General features: G+C 43.4%; 1 protein-coding gene across 1 annotated transcript in view; it reads right to left on the reverse strand.

The window, feature by feature from the left end:
* GTF2H4 (general transcription factor IIH subunit 4) overlaps window positions 1-14,774 on the reverse strand; it is a gene marked incomplete at its 5' end in the record, with an annotated part of 51,282 nt that overhangs the window by 3,490 nt on the left and 33,018 nt on the right. Inside the window, 6 exons of the mRNA XM_082248527.1 lie at window positions 3,003-3,081; window positions 9,508-9,555; window positions 11,107-11,237; window positions 12,712-12,844; window positions 14,337-14,420; window positions 14,550-14,618. Coding sequence (XP_082104653.1) covers window positions 3,003-3,081; window positions 9,508-9,555; window positions 11,107-11,237; window positions 12,712-12,844; window positions 14,337-14,420; window positions 14,550-14,618 — 544 coding nt within the window. The remainder of the gene's footprint in view (window positions 1-3,002; window positions 3,082-9,507; window positions 9,556-11,106; window positions 11,238-12,711; window positions 12,845-14,336; window positions 14,421-14,549; window positions 14,619-14,774) is intronic.

Here is a 14,774-nt window from a genome sequence, read left to right on the forward strand (position 1 = left end):
GGAGATCTCGGCTCCGTGATTTAAATTTTCATAGACCCACCGCCGCTTTTACATTTAGGAGCCGAGATCAGGGAAGTGACAGGGGTAGGAGCGGAGATGATTTCATGTTGCGGCGGAAAGGTTTTAATGTACCTGCGGCAACAGCTGATGCGGTGTAACGTTAAAAAAACCCTACCCTGGGAGAATTCCCTACCCTCCGGAGCTGTGAGCATGCGCAGTGGTAAGCTGCTCAGCTGTTCCATGACATAGGTGCACCGGAAGTGACGAGGGTAGGGAATTTTCACGCGTAGGGTTTTTTCACGGAACACCGATTTTCTCTATTTATGTTGGCAGTTACAGTACATCCTGTTGCTAAAGGCAATGTTGTTATTATAATGTAGTAAAAATAAATAAAGAAAAAAGACAGACTAACACACAAACTAAGCAATACCCAACAGTCTAGGGATCTGAGGAGTTACCTTGCAGTTTAGTGGCATTTGTTTGGGGAGGCAACTTTTTTTGATATGAAGTATCATAAACATCTATAGGATAGAATTATTTTCTAAAATGTTTAAGATTAACTAATATGCCACTGAGTATTCTTTGAGTTGGCCTGGCCAGTATCACTAACAAAATTGTTTTTAATATGGCTTGCCACAAGCACAGTGAAAATCTTTCACCACCACACACCATGTATGCCTGCAATTCCTCATACTTATTTTTATAACAATAATTCTTTGTTGGTGGTGTGAGAAAGAGGTATGTAATGATTATATGTATAAAGAAACTCTGGGCTGAGGCTAGAAACAGCTAGCACATATGGCCAGTGGATCTTCAAGATGGGATCCCTATCACCGGTGGGACTCAATGTGGAATTCAGTTTACAGCCCTTCTTCAACCCCTGAACCCCTGGCCCCCCGTGACTGGCATCGTGATACTACCTGGCATTCTTTCCTCTCAATGAATCAACCATGTTTTGCCACATACTCAGCAAAAATACTGCTGTCTGTATGATGTCCTAAATGTTAATTTTTCTTGGGGGTATCTTTACCTCCCATAGGTTCCCAACATTACTTTGTGTTTTCTAATAAATTGGGGACATAATATCAAACTCTGAGGATGATAGAGAATGGGGATAAATTGTCCCTACAATATAGACCATGAATGAATCTAGATAGTCATTATGTCAATGATAATTATATCTCCTATATATATTGGACCACAATCAATTTAAAATAACAACATTAATGGCCAACTAAGAGCTAGGACCAAATTAAAATCAATAAATAGTGAATCTAGAGGTTCTTCCCCCTTCTCTTTCATCTGCCCCCCTTTCTCCCCTATATCTACTTCGGGACATAACCTATGGATTACATAAAGGGTTTCTACCTGCAACTATCCAGTAACCCATACTAAATTCAATTATTGTTTTCCATATTAGAGAATGCAGATCTTATTAGTTATTTACATCTTCTTATGTTTAGTACGCTGTGTAACTTTTAATCACTCTTAATTATATGTTCACTTTGTTCAACTTAAGGATTGGGCACTGTCTACATGGTGATATACATGGAGATAGTGCTAATAACTTTGCTGGCAGAATGGCAAGTTGCATCGAACTAATCCGCACTGTCATTAAAGAGTGAGGACATCTTGTGGAAATGTGCGGTAGTACATTTTCCCTCAGTCCCGCACATCAGTGAATGATTAAGTAATTATTACCAATTAGGGGCGGTATATATCGATGCATCTGGAGTCCATTCAGTAGCTCTGAGGAAACCAACTCTGTTGGTGAAACGCGTCAGCATCCAGCATTGTGCACTGAGCACCCATGCACAAGCGACAATCGAGTCCCCTGTACAGGATCCAACATCTATCGCTCCCCAGGCTGTTCCCCGAGAAGGCGTCCGGCTGATCGGCTCTACAGGAAGTGACGACAGGTAGGACACCTCTGACCCGGAAGTCATTCTCCGCAGCCGCCGGTTCAGCCACATGGAGGGGTAGAACGCCGACGGGTTAGAGTGACAGCTACAGGTTAACCGGACCTGGGGGACCGTACCGCAAAATACCGCTATCCATCCTCCCTCTCTACATGACCAACACACCGCTATTCAAAGAAGCTCACGCCAAGGTAATTCCATGATCTGTTATACTTCTACTCTTTGATTCCGCTTACACGGACGGTGTGCTTCTATTTATATTTACTGTCAACCTGAGACCTATTTCGAGTTCCATCAAGTGATATCTGCGGTTTTCATCTATTCTCAACATCAAGGACTCTCCTTGTTTTGATGATTTAATTTCGAACTTCTCGCAGACCATCAAGTCTACATCTACCAATACCTTTTAATGTTTGTGGGTTAACCGACCACAGCTAACGAACCAATTTTGGACAATCTTGTCGGCAGATAATTGCAGGTTGGAAGGTTGGAATTCCTTTGCACCATCAATATTTTTTCCAGGAAATATCTTATTCATACTGAATCCATAATTTTGGTGAATTCCAGCCAGGTCAGTTTATTATGACAGACAGAGGGGTACTCCATTATATTTGAGGTCCTCACACTGTACCTTGCGAATTATCCAGCCTACATTGTATGCTGGTGTCCGCAGGGTCCAAGTGTTTATGATTAGATGGTATTCTTCAACATGCATGGGTGCTAATCGTTGATTTTAATTGTTGTTTTGTAACACTATGGCTCACTGCCTTCATGTTTGTTTTTGTCTTGAATTTGCACTTTAAGGCATACGTGCCTAATAAATTTATACTTTTTAACCAGAATACACGCCTATGGTGCCCTTAGTTGGCGGTTGGGGTAGTGAGTAACAGACCTTTGTTTGTATTCTCATGGTCTCCCAACCTCTTTTTCTTTTTGTTTTGTTACATATGGCCAGTGAGTTGGATATTTTCAGTTCATTATTTATCACTGTAGAAGCACATATGATTCTTCATAATATCTGTAGACAAATGGCACCTGTACAGAGCACTGACAATAAACGGTGTACAAATAGGGTATCCAGACCTTCAGAAAAACGAAGACGATCTCTCTCAAGCTCCCAGAGGCGAATCTGATCAGTGATAGTTGGTGGAAGCACTAGAGTCTGGAAAAAAATAAGAGACAAACATTATACCTTTAGTTCCAACACATAGTACAGGCATCCCAAAACATTGTCAGGGCTTCACCCATTAAAGGGTCAGTAAAAAAGTGTTACAGTCCACTGATGACATTCTATAACTTGGATACTCCAACAATGAGTGAGTGCTCTATACTGTAGTTCCCGCGTTTCTGTCTACCTGGCAGTTTCCAACATTTGTGTGTTCCAGCATCTTTTGTTGCATTTACCCTAATACAAGATAAACATAAAATACAGCAGGTAGAACATGAGCCCCCCATAATGGCCTGCAGCAAGTACTTTGACCCACAGATACAGTAGGAGAAATTTTCAGGTGGTCTAATCTTTAACTTCTACTAAACACTGTAATCAGTTTGAACACACAGGGCCTGGGACAATACTGTTGCTTTTCAATGGCTTCTAACCTAGCAGTACTATTACAAAAGAAAAATATGTGCATTGCTAGTCTGTGCAAGCAAAATGTAATCAGGGAGTTAACATTTCAAGTGTCAGGTATCCAAAATACATAACTTTTCCAGGGAGGACAATTAATATGTTTACCTAGATATTACAGACGAGCCAATTTATAAAAATGAGTATTTTTACTTACCGTAAAATCCATTTCTCTGATGTTCATTGACGGACACAGCTCCTGATCTTCATAACCACTGAGTTATACTGCCCCCTACAGAAGTAGGACACTAGGCAGAAAAATATTTTGGCTACACCTATGGGCAGTACCAGGGGGTACACTCTCTGCTATGGGTACTCAGTTTTGTTAAAAGCAGTGTCAGAAGAATTACAACTCCACAGAGGGGTGGATGGTGTGTCAGTCAATGAACATCAGAGAAATAGATTTTACGGTAAGTCCCACTTTCTCTTTTGTTCATTGATAGACACAGCTCCTGATCTTCATAACGATTGGGACGTCCCAAAGCAGTGCTAAACATGAGCGGTGGGAACAGCAAAAATATTCCCCAGGCTAAACAGTAGCCAACCAGGCAACAGGAGCTCAACCAAAACAACTGGAGACCACCAGAAAAAAAATACACCCTCAAAGAGGATCAAGTCCTCTAAACAGCAGCCTGCAAAACCTTGTGGCCAAAAGAAGCATCTGCAGATGTCAACACATCCACCTTACGGAGCTTTGTAAAAGTGTGCACCAACGACCAGGTCGCCGCCTTGCAAAACTGCGTCACTGATGCCGGATGACGGAAGGCCCAGGAGGCAATAAAGTAGTAGAGTGCACCTTGACAGGAAAAGGAGGAACCTGACCCTTCATGGAATAGGCCTGAATAACTGTCTGTCTGATCCATCTGGAAATGGTCACAGAGGAAGCAGACAACCCTTTCCGAGGCCCATACGCGAGCACAAATAGTGAGTCTGAAGTCTTAAAAGACTCCGTAGCTGTCAGGTACACCCTAATTGCCTGGACCACATCCAAGGCATGCAAGGCAATTTCCTTCAGATGTTTCGGTCTAGGACACAGGGAAGGCCACACAATGTCTTTATTCAAATGAAAATCAGAGACAACCTTTGGAAGGAACGACGGACAGGGACGAAGAAACCCTTATCTCTGTAAATAAATAAGTAAGGTGAACGACAGGATAACCCTGCCAGTTCTCACACCCTGCGCGCAGAGGTGATAGCTACTCTGATAAGCCTCTATCCATTAGCACCTGGCATCCATCCAAAACATGGTCAACAGCCAAGCCATCAAAGCCAGCGACTGTAAAGCAGGATGAAGATTGGTCCTTGGGACAGCAGATCCTCCTGAGAGGAAGCTGCCAAGGAACATCGGTGACCAGCCACACCAGATCGGCGTACCAAGCCCAGCGAGGCCAGTCCAGAGCCACTAAGATGACTGGAATCCATTCTGCCTCGATCCTGCGTAGAAGCCTTGGCAGAAGCTTGAGAGGACAGAAGGCGTAAATCAGACGATGCTGACCCCACTGGGCCACCAGCGCGTCTATGCCGTTTGCCAGAGGAACCCGTGACCGAGCCACAAACCTCTGCACCATTCTGTTTAGCCGAGATGCCAACAGATCCACCTCAGGAATGCCCCACCGGAGACACAACTGGTGAAACACTTCCGGATGAAGGGACCACTCCCCTTGGTCCAACACCTGCTGACTGAGGTAATCTGCCTGACAGTTTTTCACCCCTGGAACGTGTATAGTGGAGAGGGCTGGAACAAACCGTTCTGCCCACCTTAGAATGCCGGCTACCTCCAGAGCGGCCAGGACACTTATTGTGCACCCTGGTGATTGACATAAGCCACGACCATGGCATTGTCCAACTGAATGGGCACTGGACATCCCTGAAGACGATCCGTCCAATGTTCCAGGCCCAGCCTGATCGCTCAGAGTTCCAAGACATTAATCGGTAGTCTGGACTCTTCCAGTGTCCAGATCACCGGAGCAGAATTTTTTCCTGAGGACGCCTCCCCAACTGGACATGCTGGCATTCATGGTGACCACCATCCAATACAATGGGGGGAAGGATTTGCCCAGCCAAAGTGCCGAAGAACAAAGGGCTCCCTTGTTTCCAGGCTCAGCGGGATCCAATTGTCCAGAGATTGCGGAGTCTTGTCTCATTAGACCAGAATCTCCCTTTGCAGGAGCCTCGTATGAAACTGTGTAAACGGAACCACCTCGAAGGTGGACACCAACAGGCCCTGCACCTGCATGCAAAACCGGAGGGATGACCATCTGCTGGACAACAGGAGACGAATCCCAGCCTGCAATTATTGGAGTTTATCCAGAAAAAGGAGCACTCTGGCTAGGGCCAAGTCCAGAGTCAGACCCAGATAGTCAAGCTTTGTGGACAGAACCAGGTCAGACTTCTGAAAGATGAGAATCCAGCTGAACCCCCTCAGAGTTCGTATGGTGATTTCCAGGTTTTCCACCAGAGCAGTAGGGGACTCCGCTCACCTGTTGGCATAACAATGCTAGCACCGGGGTGAACACTTTTGTGAAGACCTGAGGAGCAGAGGCGAGACCAAAGGGTAACGCCCCAAACTGATAATGCTCCTCTCCAACGGCAAAGTAGAGTAAGCACTGGTGACCAGCACATATTGGAAAGTGAAGGTAAGCATCCTTGATGTCAATAGAGGTAAGAAAATCCCCCTGATGCAGGGATGCCACCACCGTGCGAATGGATTCCATCCAGAACTTCTGCACCCGCACAAAGCAGTTCAGCGCCTTGAGGTCCAGGTTTGTACGCACCTTGCCTTCTTTCCTGGGAACTGTAAACCGGTTTGAGAAAAAACCCTGAAAACATTCCGAAGTCGGAACCAGGACACTCACCCCTTGAAGCAACAGGTCTTGTACCAGAGAAGTCCATGGGTTCAGAAACCAACTAAGATGTCCCCCCCACCCCGGAGACGGGGGAGGGCGCATCTTCATGCTAAAGGAGTCTTGTCCTTGGGTCTGGAGAAGCCCGCTCTCGGCTTGCCAGACCCAGTTTGTTTGTATCCTCCAGAAGAGGCCCTGAAAGGCTTTGAGCCCTTGTCAGTTGACCCTGAGGGATGAAAAAACTTCTTATGAGGTAGAAAGGAGGGCCAACGTCTACAACGAGGTTCCTTGCACTTAGTAGCCTGTGGAAGAAAAGTACTCTCCCCCCCCTGTGAGACCTTTAATGATTTCAACCAGGGTAGCCCCAAACAGACGATCCCATTGAAGGGGGAGATCAGTCAAGGCCTTTTTAGAAGTCCGGTCAGCAAACCAGCATTTAGGCCGGAAGACACGCTGAAGGACCACTGCCGAAACAGAGAGATGAACCACTAGGGGAACCGCATCCAAAAAGGCATCACAGATAAACTGCAGCCCCTGGACCAGCTGGTCCGCCAGCTCAGCAAAGGCAGGGGGGAGCTGTTCTCCCTCCAGGTCATGGCGTAAAAGCTGAGCCCATTCAGTCAGAGTTTGCGACACCAGAGCAAAGGAGAATACCGGCCTCAGCGCCGAACCAGCCAGAGAGTGTACATATTGCGGGCCACAGGCCCCCCTTCCATTCAGTCTAATCCTTAAAGGCCAGGGACTCTTTAACTGGAATCATGGTTGCCTTGTTAAATTTGGAAACCCGAAGGTCCACTACCACTGGAACAGTCAATTTCTTAAACAACTTCCCGCCCGCCCTATTACAAATTGACGGCGGGAATGTGGTTGTGTTATCCTGACCGGACGTCATATGACGGCGGCAGGATAACACAGCTCTGGGCGCCCCCCGGGGGAGCTCAGAGCGGCGATCGGTGATGCATCTCCGATCTCGGTAAAGAACCTCTGACTGAGGCTCTTTACCATGTGATCAGCCGTGTCCAATCACGACTGGTCACATAGTAAATAGGAACAGCCGTTGATCGGCTTTCCTTAGTTCGTGCCTGACAGGCACGAGCAAAGGAGCGCCGATCGGCGGCTCCCCTGACAGGGGGGGGGTCGGCACTGGTAATCAGATCATTGATTACCAGTGCAGACCCTCGGGGGGGGGATGCCACTAGATCCACCAGGGATGCCCACTATGACCCCAGGGATGCCCACTATGACCCCAGGGATGCCCACTATGGCCACCAGGGATGGCAATCAGGGCTCAGGGAGCCCCCCATTGACCTCCCCATCAGTGATGCCCACCAGTGTCCTCCCTATCAGTGCTGCCCACAAGTGCCCATCATTGCCATCCTTTAGTGTCGCCCACCAGTGCCCATTATTGCCCACCAGTGCCGTCTATTAGTGCCCATCAGTGCCGCCCATCAGTGCCCACCAGTGCCGCATATCAGTGCCCATTAGTGCCCGTCAGTGCCACCTATCAGTGTCCATCAATGCCGCCTATCAGTGCCCAGCAGTGCCGCCTATCAGTGCCCACCAATGCTGCATATCTGTGCTACCTATCAGTGCCGCCTATCAGTGCCGCCTATCAGTGCCTCCTCATCAGTGCCTGTCAGTGCAGTCTCATCAGTGCAGGAAAAAACTTATTTATTTACAAAATTGTATAACATAAACAAAAAAACTTTTTTTTTTTTTCAAACTTTTCGGTCTTTTTTTATTTGTTTAGCAAAAAGTAAAAATCGCACAGGTGATCAAATACCACCAAAAGAAAGCTCTATTTGTGGGGGGAAAATTACATAAATTTGGTGTAGGTACAGTGTTGCATGACCGCGCAATTGTCATTCAAATTGCAACAGCGCTAAAAGGGGAAAATTGGCCTGGGCAGGAAGGGAGGGAAGTGCCCTGTATTAAAGTGGTTAATAAGGAACTCCGCATAGAGGTAACACCTAGTAAATCACTTAGGGACCCCAAGGGGACGCTTCGGTCGTCCCCACTCTTTAGCGCGACAATTCTGTCAAAATTGGCAGGGAAAGGAAACAACTTTGCCGCTCTGGATGGCTTGTGAGTGCCAAAGGGAACCTGCGCCTCCTTCGCAGCTGCATCCTCCATCTTCAAGGTCTCAGGCACAGATATAATCAGTGCTTCCACCAGCGCCTTTTCGTGCGTGGTTGCAGATGTAGAGGAATCATCCTCACTATCTGGAGGATTCCAGGTGTGTGGTCGCAGACGCAGCAGGGTGACACATGTCCGCAGTGGCCGAATCAGAGTAAAGATCTGATGAGAGATGAGGCAGGTAAAAGGCGGGAGGTGCTATTTGCTAGTCCATCGCCAGAAAGTCACCTCCACCTGGGAAACAAAGGACCCCAGGACAGTCGTCGTTGCATCGATAGATGGTTGGGACCCAGGAGGGCCCCGAAGCCTCAGAGAGGCGGTTAGGTGGGGAGATATGCTCCAAAGACCACACCAGATAGAACCCCTCAAAATGGGGGGGGGCTGTCAGCCAGGGGGAACAGTGCAACTTGGGCCGAGACCCGGCCGTATTCGACCTCGCGAGGCATTTAACTTGCAGGCCAGCCCCTGTCAAGTAGGGCTATGTCACAGCTGATCTAGCGCAGAGCTGAGGGTTGCACGTGCTCGCTGGCCAGACTGAGATGACCACTGGATCTAGATTATCCAGCCCGTCGCTCAGTCCGGCAATTTGATTGTAGATCTCACAGGAAAAAACCAGGAGAAAAAAAATGATATCGAAAAGGAAAATATTTTGCCAGGACCAGAGATCCCAGCAAGGAAATAGGCCCTTATTCCTGACTAGGCAGAAAAAAACTGAGTATCTATAGCAGGGAGAGGGAGTATACCCCCTGGCACTGCCCATAGACGTAGCTAGACTTCTTTTTCTGCCTACTGCCCTACTCCTGTATGGGGCAGTATAACCCAATGGCTATGAAGATCAGGAGCTGTGTCCGTCAATGAACAAAAGAGAAAATCGTTTGTTTTTTTTTCAATCTTTTAATTTATGCAGCAAACATCTAAAAAATCTATAGGAACTTATACAAATATGTGAAATTGAACACCTTAGCAAAGGAAAATATCTCACCTGTTGCAACATCACAGGGTGTGCTCTAGTCCTCAGGAAATGGATTATCTAAAGATTAGAATACAAACATTAGGAACGTTCAATCTCCTAAACTATGTTAATCATAGGCACTCTAACTTAATTTGGCTGGTGCAAAATATTGCACTGCCATCAAACATTGTGATAAAGTTGTTCCTACTCACAAGATGTAAGAATAACAGTCCATGCCGATGCCACAGGGTGGTGACCTTTTTTTGCCATCCCTAATGACCACAAACTGTTACTCAGACTGCAAGTTACAGAGATATTCCTCTGCAACACCTTTTAAACTGACCTAGCTACTACAAGCACTCCAAAGTCTATCAATATTGTGCAAAGAATCATGGGTGTTGTGTTTGTTTAAAATCCTGACATCTGCCATACCAGATTAGGTTACTGCAAGGAGTACATAGTTGTATGACAGCAAGGTGTGAACACTGGTGGCTTTTACCTGAAGCGCGCATTTGTCGGAAGTGCTTCACTTTTTGCAACTAATATTTTGGGACTTATTTCACGGTTATTTCACTTAATGGATTTTATGGTTCACAGACTCTTTATAAATCATTCTATATTTGCAAGGATTGTTTTATGATCCTTATCCTATTCACAGTTTAATATAATTCTTTCTCATTTAAAGTGATATTACACCTCAATTGTGATAATATTTAAAGTGATAATGAACCTTTTTGTGATCACATGGTGATTTTGGTGCTGGTTGCAAAAGAAGAAAACGCAAAGGAGAAACCTAGCAAGTGAATATCAGTTGGTCAGGGGCCCTTTGCAAAGTTCCCTTTTTCCCCGAATAGGCAAGGTTACAGTGTCTTTTTAAACCAATCACCATAATTAAAACATTCTACTTGCTACTTCGTACAACACCTCAATTTTGGCAAGCACCAAACCTCTCTCTCCCATTCTAGGTATCTTGTTCCTGATTTATTTTAAAAATAAGAGTTGACCCTTCAAATGTACAGTAAGTTTACAGTAGATGCCCCCCATTCAATGGCTTGGGAGCCATATTTGACTCTTTTCTAGCAAAAGTCAATACTTGCAAGCACATCCTAAATCAAAGTATAGGGAATTTTGGTCATTTTTTTTAGCTCACCTATTTTTATTGTTTCACATTTTTCATTCTATAAATGCTTTGTGTATCCATCTTCTGTAAACTATTCTGCAATCTCTGTAATCTAATCCTCCTGCTAATTAGTTATCTTTCAAAAAAGTACTGGTTTATTATCTTATAAAAAGCTATTGCCCTGCTAGCTACAACTGGTATAAAATTATCATATGCATTCATTTTTTATATTTACAAGGGTTCTTCAAAATGTTTCTGTACTTTTTTTTTTAACTCTATTAAATATAAAAAACTGCAGAAACATTTTGAAGACCTCTCGTATATACAGTATATATTTATATTCATGTCTAGTATGATATGACAGCATGCCTTTAGATGTATATATTGCATACGAATTACACCATAATATATAAAAAAAAAAAATGCTGCTATTTCATTGACAAAGGAACAAAATTATATATTAATTAATTTGTCGTCTACCTTAAGAACTTTGGTTTATCTCTTCTTACCTGCTCAGCAGTGATACCATTTCCAATAGCTTGTTGTACACTTTCTCTAGTGACCTGCGCTACTACGAGGTTAGGAAAGCGATATAACATCTCAGAAAAAAGAGCAATGAGGGCGATCTGCAGTTCTGAATCTGAGGACACAGCAAATGTAAAAAAAAAAATAAAAATATAGAAGAAGAAATGCACATTGTAAAATTCTTGTTTAAGCTTTTGGCTGCTGGTGACATATTCCATATTTCATGGCTGTTCTCCTAGGTGTACCTTGTAATCTACTTAAAGTGTAAGTTTAGGCAAAAACTAACTAACCCTAATCCTACCCTATGCCACATTCTAAGACTAATCTATCTAGCCCTGTAAAGCAAAAAAAAAAAAAAATCGCTCCACTTACCTTTTTTGTCTCTAGCAGCTGATGCTGTGTGGAGGAGAGAACAGACAATGGCTGGAAAATTATGTCACACAGACATAATATGGGGCCTCCATTGTTGGCTGCCTCTCCTGCACACGCTTACACAGTGAAGCTGCCGCTGACAGCTCAGCGTGGGACTGGACTGGAGCAGCTGCAGAACAGATAAGTACAGTGATTTTTGCTTTACAGGGCTAGATAGATTAGTCTTAGAATGTGGCAAAGAGGAGGATTTGAGTTAGTTTTTGCCTAAAATTCCACTTTAATCCAATACTAACTCCCCCCTGCCAGACCTTACCAGATAAACTGAACTAAACTCCCAAACAGCTCACCTAAAGTGCCTTTAAAGTTTATTTTTTCATTAAACAGATAATATAACTTGTATTTTTTTTTTTTTTTTCTAAAACAATTCTTCTCTGAGTCTGAGTTTACCTATTCTGACACAGTCCCCATTCTACCTGTTTCCCCTGTGCAGCCAGAACCTATGGAGTCCCATCTACGTACAGGCTCCCATTCTGCACTACAACTGTATGCGCAGCTTTCCAAGCAACACACACAGGCAGCATGTGAGGGCCACAGAGCAAAATCTATGCCCACTTCATCCTGCACAGGGGTAATTGACAGGGGCTCTGTGTCGTGTGTGTGTGTGTAGCGCTTCGAAGGCTGCACGTACAGTTGAAGTAAAAAGCAGGAGGGTGCAGGTATGGGGACTCCTACAGGAATCCATGGGGCATGGGTCAGCACAGCCGGGGGACACTCTCAAAAGTAAATTGAGATTTTTTTTTTGTTAGAAAAAACAGCAAATACATGTAAGGTGTATTATTATCAGTTTTTAATAAAAATGTAACTTTAATCTCGCTTTAACTTTATATAATTTTAATGGCCAGAAGTCACCTGATTCATGCAGAACTTAAAATAAATCTAATGTCAAACATATCCCAGTATTTCAATCCTGTCTGTCCCCTCGTTGGGGATGTTTATACTTTAATTCTACTAATGACCACTGTTGTTGGAACTGAAAGTTGTCACTGAAACATGAGGTACAGTCTTCTAACGGGTACACTCATAGTGAAAGAGCAGGTCTAGGAGCAGATTTTCTTCACTTTGGACAGACTTCTCTCCTACAGCTGCATCGGTAGATGTTTAGATGGAATACTAACCTAAAGTACATACACAGTATAAACACATTACTGCACACTTACCTGTATATGCATAGAGTCTGTAGTTAGTCTCTACCACAATAAAACCTTGCTTGTGGCTATCAAGAGTGGTGCCAGATATCCCAGATGCCAGATTAATAGCTAGTCGTGTTGGGTAGTAGCGTCTGGACTTTCTCTAGTAATGACATGACATTAATAAATCTGAAGTAGAGGCAGATATAAAAGACAATTAAAAGAGCTCTGTAATCATTACTACATTAATTTTGTATCTGTAAAAAGGTGAATTTTTTTTAACAACTTGATATTCTAGTTATTAAAGCTGCTGGCACAATATTGGGGAAAAAAACAATATAAATATAGATTTAAAAAGGATTTTGCAGTGCTATACAATCAATGAAATAAAATTCCATAACAAGTCCACATCCCAGTAGAAAGTCAGTAGACCATATATCATATGATCACTAATTCAAAACTAGAAAACTAAAATTAAGAGCAAATTCTAATAAATACTTTCTGGTTTGGGTCTTGTTTTGTATTAGTGATCATATGATATATGGTCTTGCATTATGAATTGCTTTTAGTTTTGAGTGTGCTTCCAGCCTTGAGCATGTGTAATGCAAGTGTAATGCAAGTAGAGGCTTCCCTGTCATAGGGCTGTATTCCAAGTTCCAGTCGGTGGAAGGCAAATAATCCCCGCCTAACACAGTTGTCCCGCATATTATATACACACACACACAAACACACACACACACACACACACATACATACATATACATACATACACATACATACACACACACATATATGGCTGAGGCGTCTGTTTGACCATGCCCCTAATGACATCAGTTGATGACGAAATGCAAAACACCATTACATGCTGGGAAGTGGCGGCCATCTTGTTGGTTTGATATGCCGATTGTTTTTTTTACAGACAAGCAAGTTGTTTGCTGCTACCATGTGAGTGTTACTCTTACATTTTACTATCTATTAAAATTGGTTTGAGACCCCCCCTACACTATGAGGAGTGTTCCCTTTGTTTTTATGTGAGACATACAAGTCCTGGAGGAGATCGATTGAGTAAGCTGGAAAGGAGGTTGCTGCTATTAAAGGGCCCTTTGGATTGCTGATCACTGCGTATCTAGACCTTTGTAATGAGGGTCTGAAGTGGATGGTATGAGGCTGCGTGATTGGGTGTCAGTGGTGGCCTCTGCACATAAATGTATAAATCTACTTGGACTTTCTTCTGAGATGTGGGCTTTTTATGGAATTTTATTTCCTTGATTGTATAGTGCTGAATTATTCTCTTCAAATCGTTAATACATAAATACATTTTTTAAATAAAAGCAGTGCAAGTACCTGAAATCTTAACTGGTTTTGGCCTCTTTTAGTCCCTGTATATATTGGAATTTTGCTTTAAAGAGGTTGTAAAGCTTTGTCTGACGGAAATTGGGTCACAGGAGTGCAAAACGAACTGCGATGATGTGATCCATAGGATAAGTACAGCCAAACGAGCTTTGGCTGTCCTTTTTTTTAAGCTTTCTTACTAAATGCTGATACTAAATACAATTTAAACACGTTTTTACACAATATTAGATCACCAACATTGAAAAACATACAATTCACATGCAAAAACGTTCCTATTTTAATTATCAGAAGGAACTGCTTACCTTTCTCTGAAACACTAGTCCAAATTCCCTCAGATGCTGCAAGAAAGTCTGTAAGGAGTCACTCATCCCTTCCACAGAGTAATCCTTTTATTTAGTAAAGACAAGGTTGGGAAATTAATAAAGGTCTTTCATTATAAATTAATGTTAGTATAGACCATTTTATATTATGGCTAGTACGCCATGCTTTACAAAATGTGTTACATTTTATAATACCTTTCCAAGTGTTGAGAAGCTCAGCTGGAACATGAAAGAAAGAATCTCAACAAGATTCATCCCACGTGACTGCAGATGACAAAACAATGGCATTACATACAGGAACAGAGACCAACACTTATTAAAAAGCAGTAATAGAAGTACAATGTTTGCATAGTACAGTCCATTGATTGAAATACACTTTAAAAAGGTGAAAAGCAACTTACAGTGTAAATTTACCTTTTT

The sequence above is a fragment of the Pelophylax lessonae genome, assembly GCF_965119305.1.
Source record: "Pelophylax lessonae genome assembly, chromosome: 2".
NCBI lineage: Eukaryota > Metazoa > Chordata > Amphibia > Anura > Ranidae > Pelophylax > Pelophylax lessonae.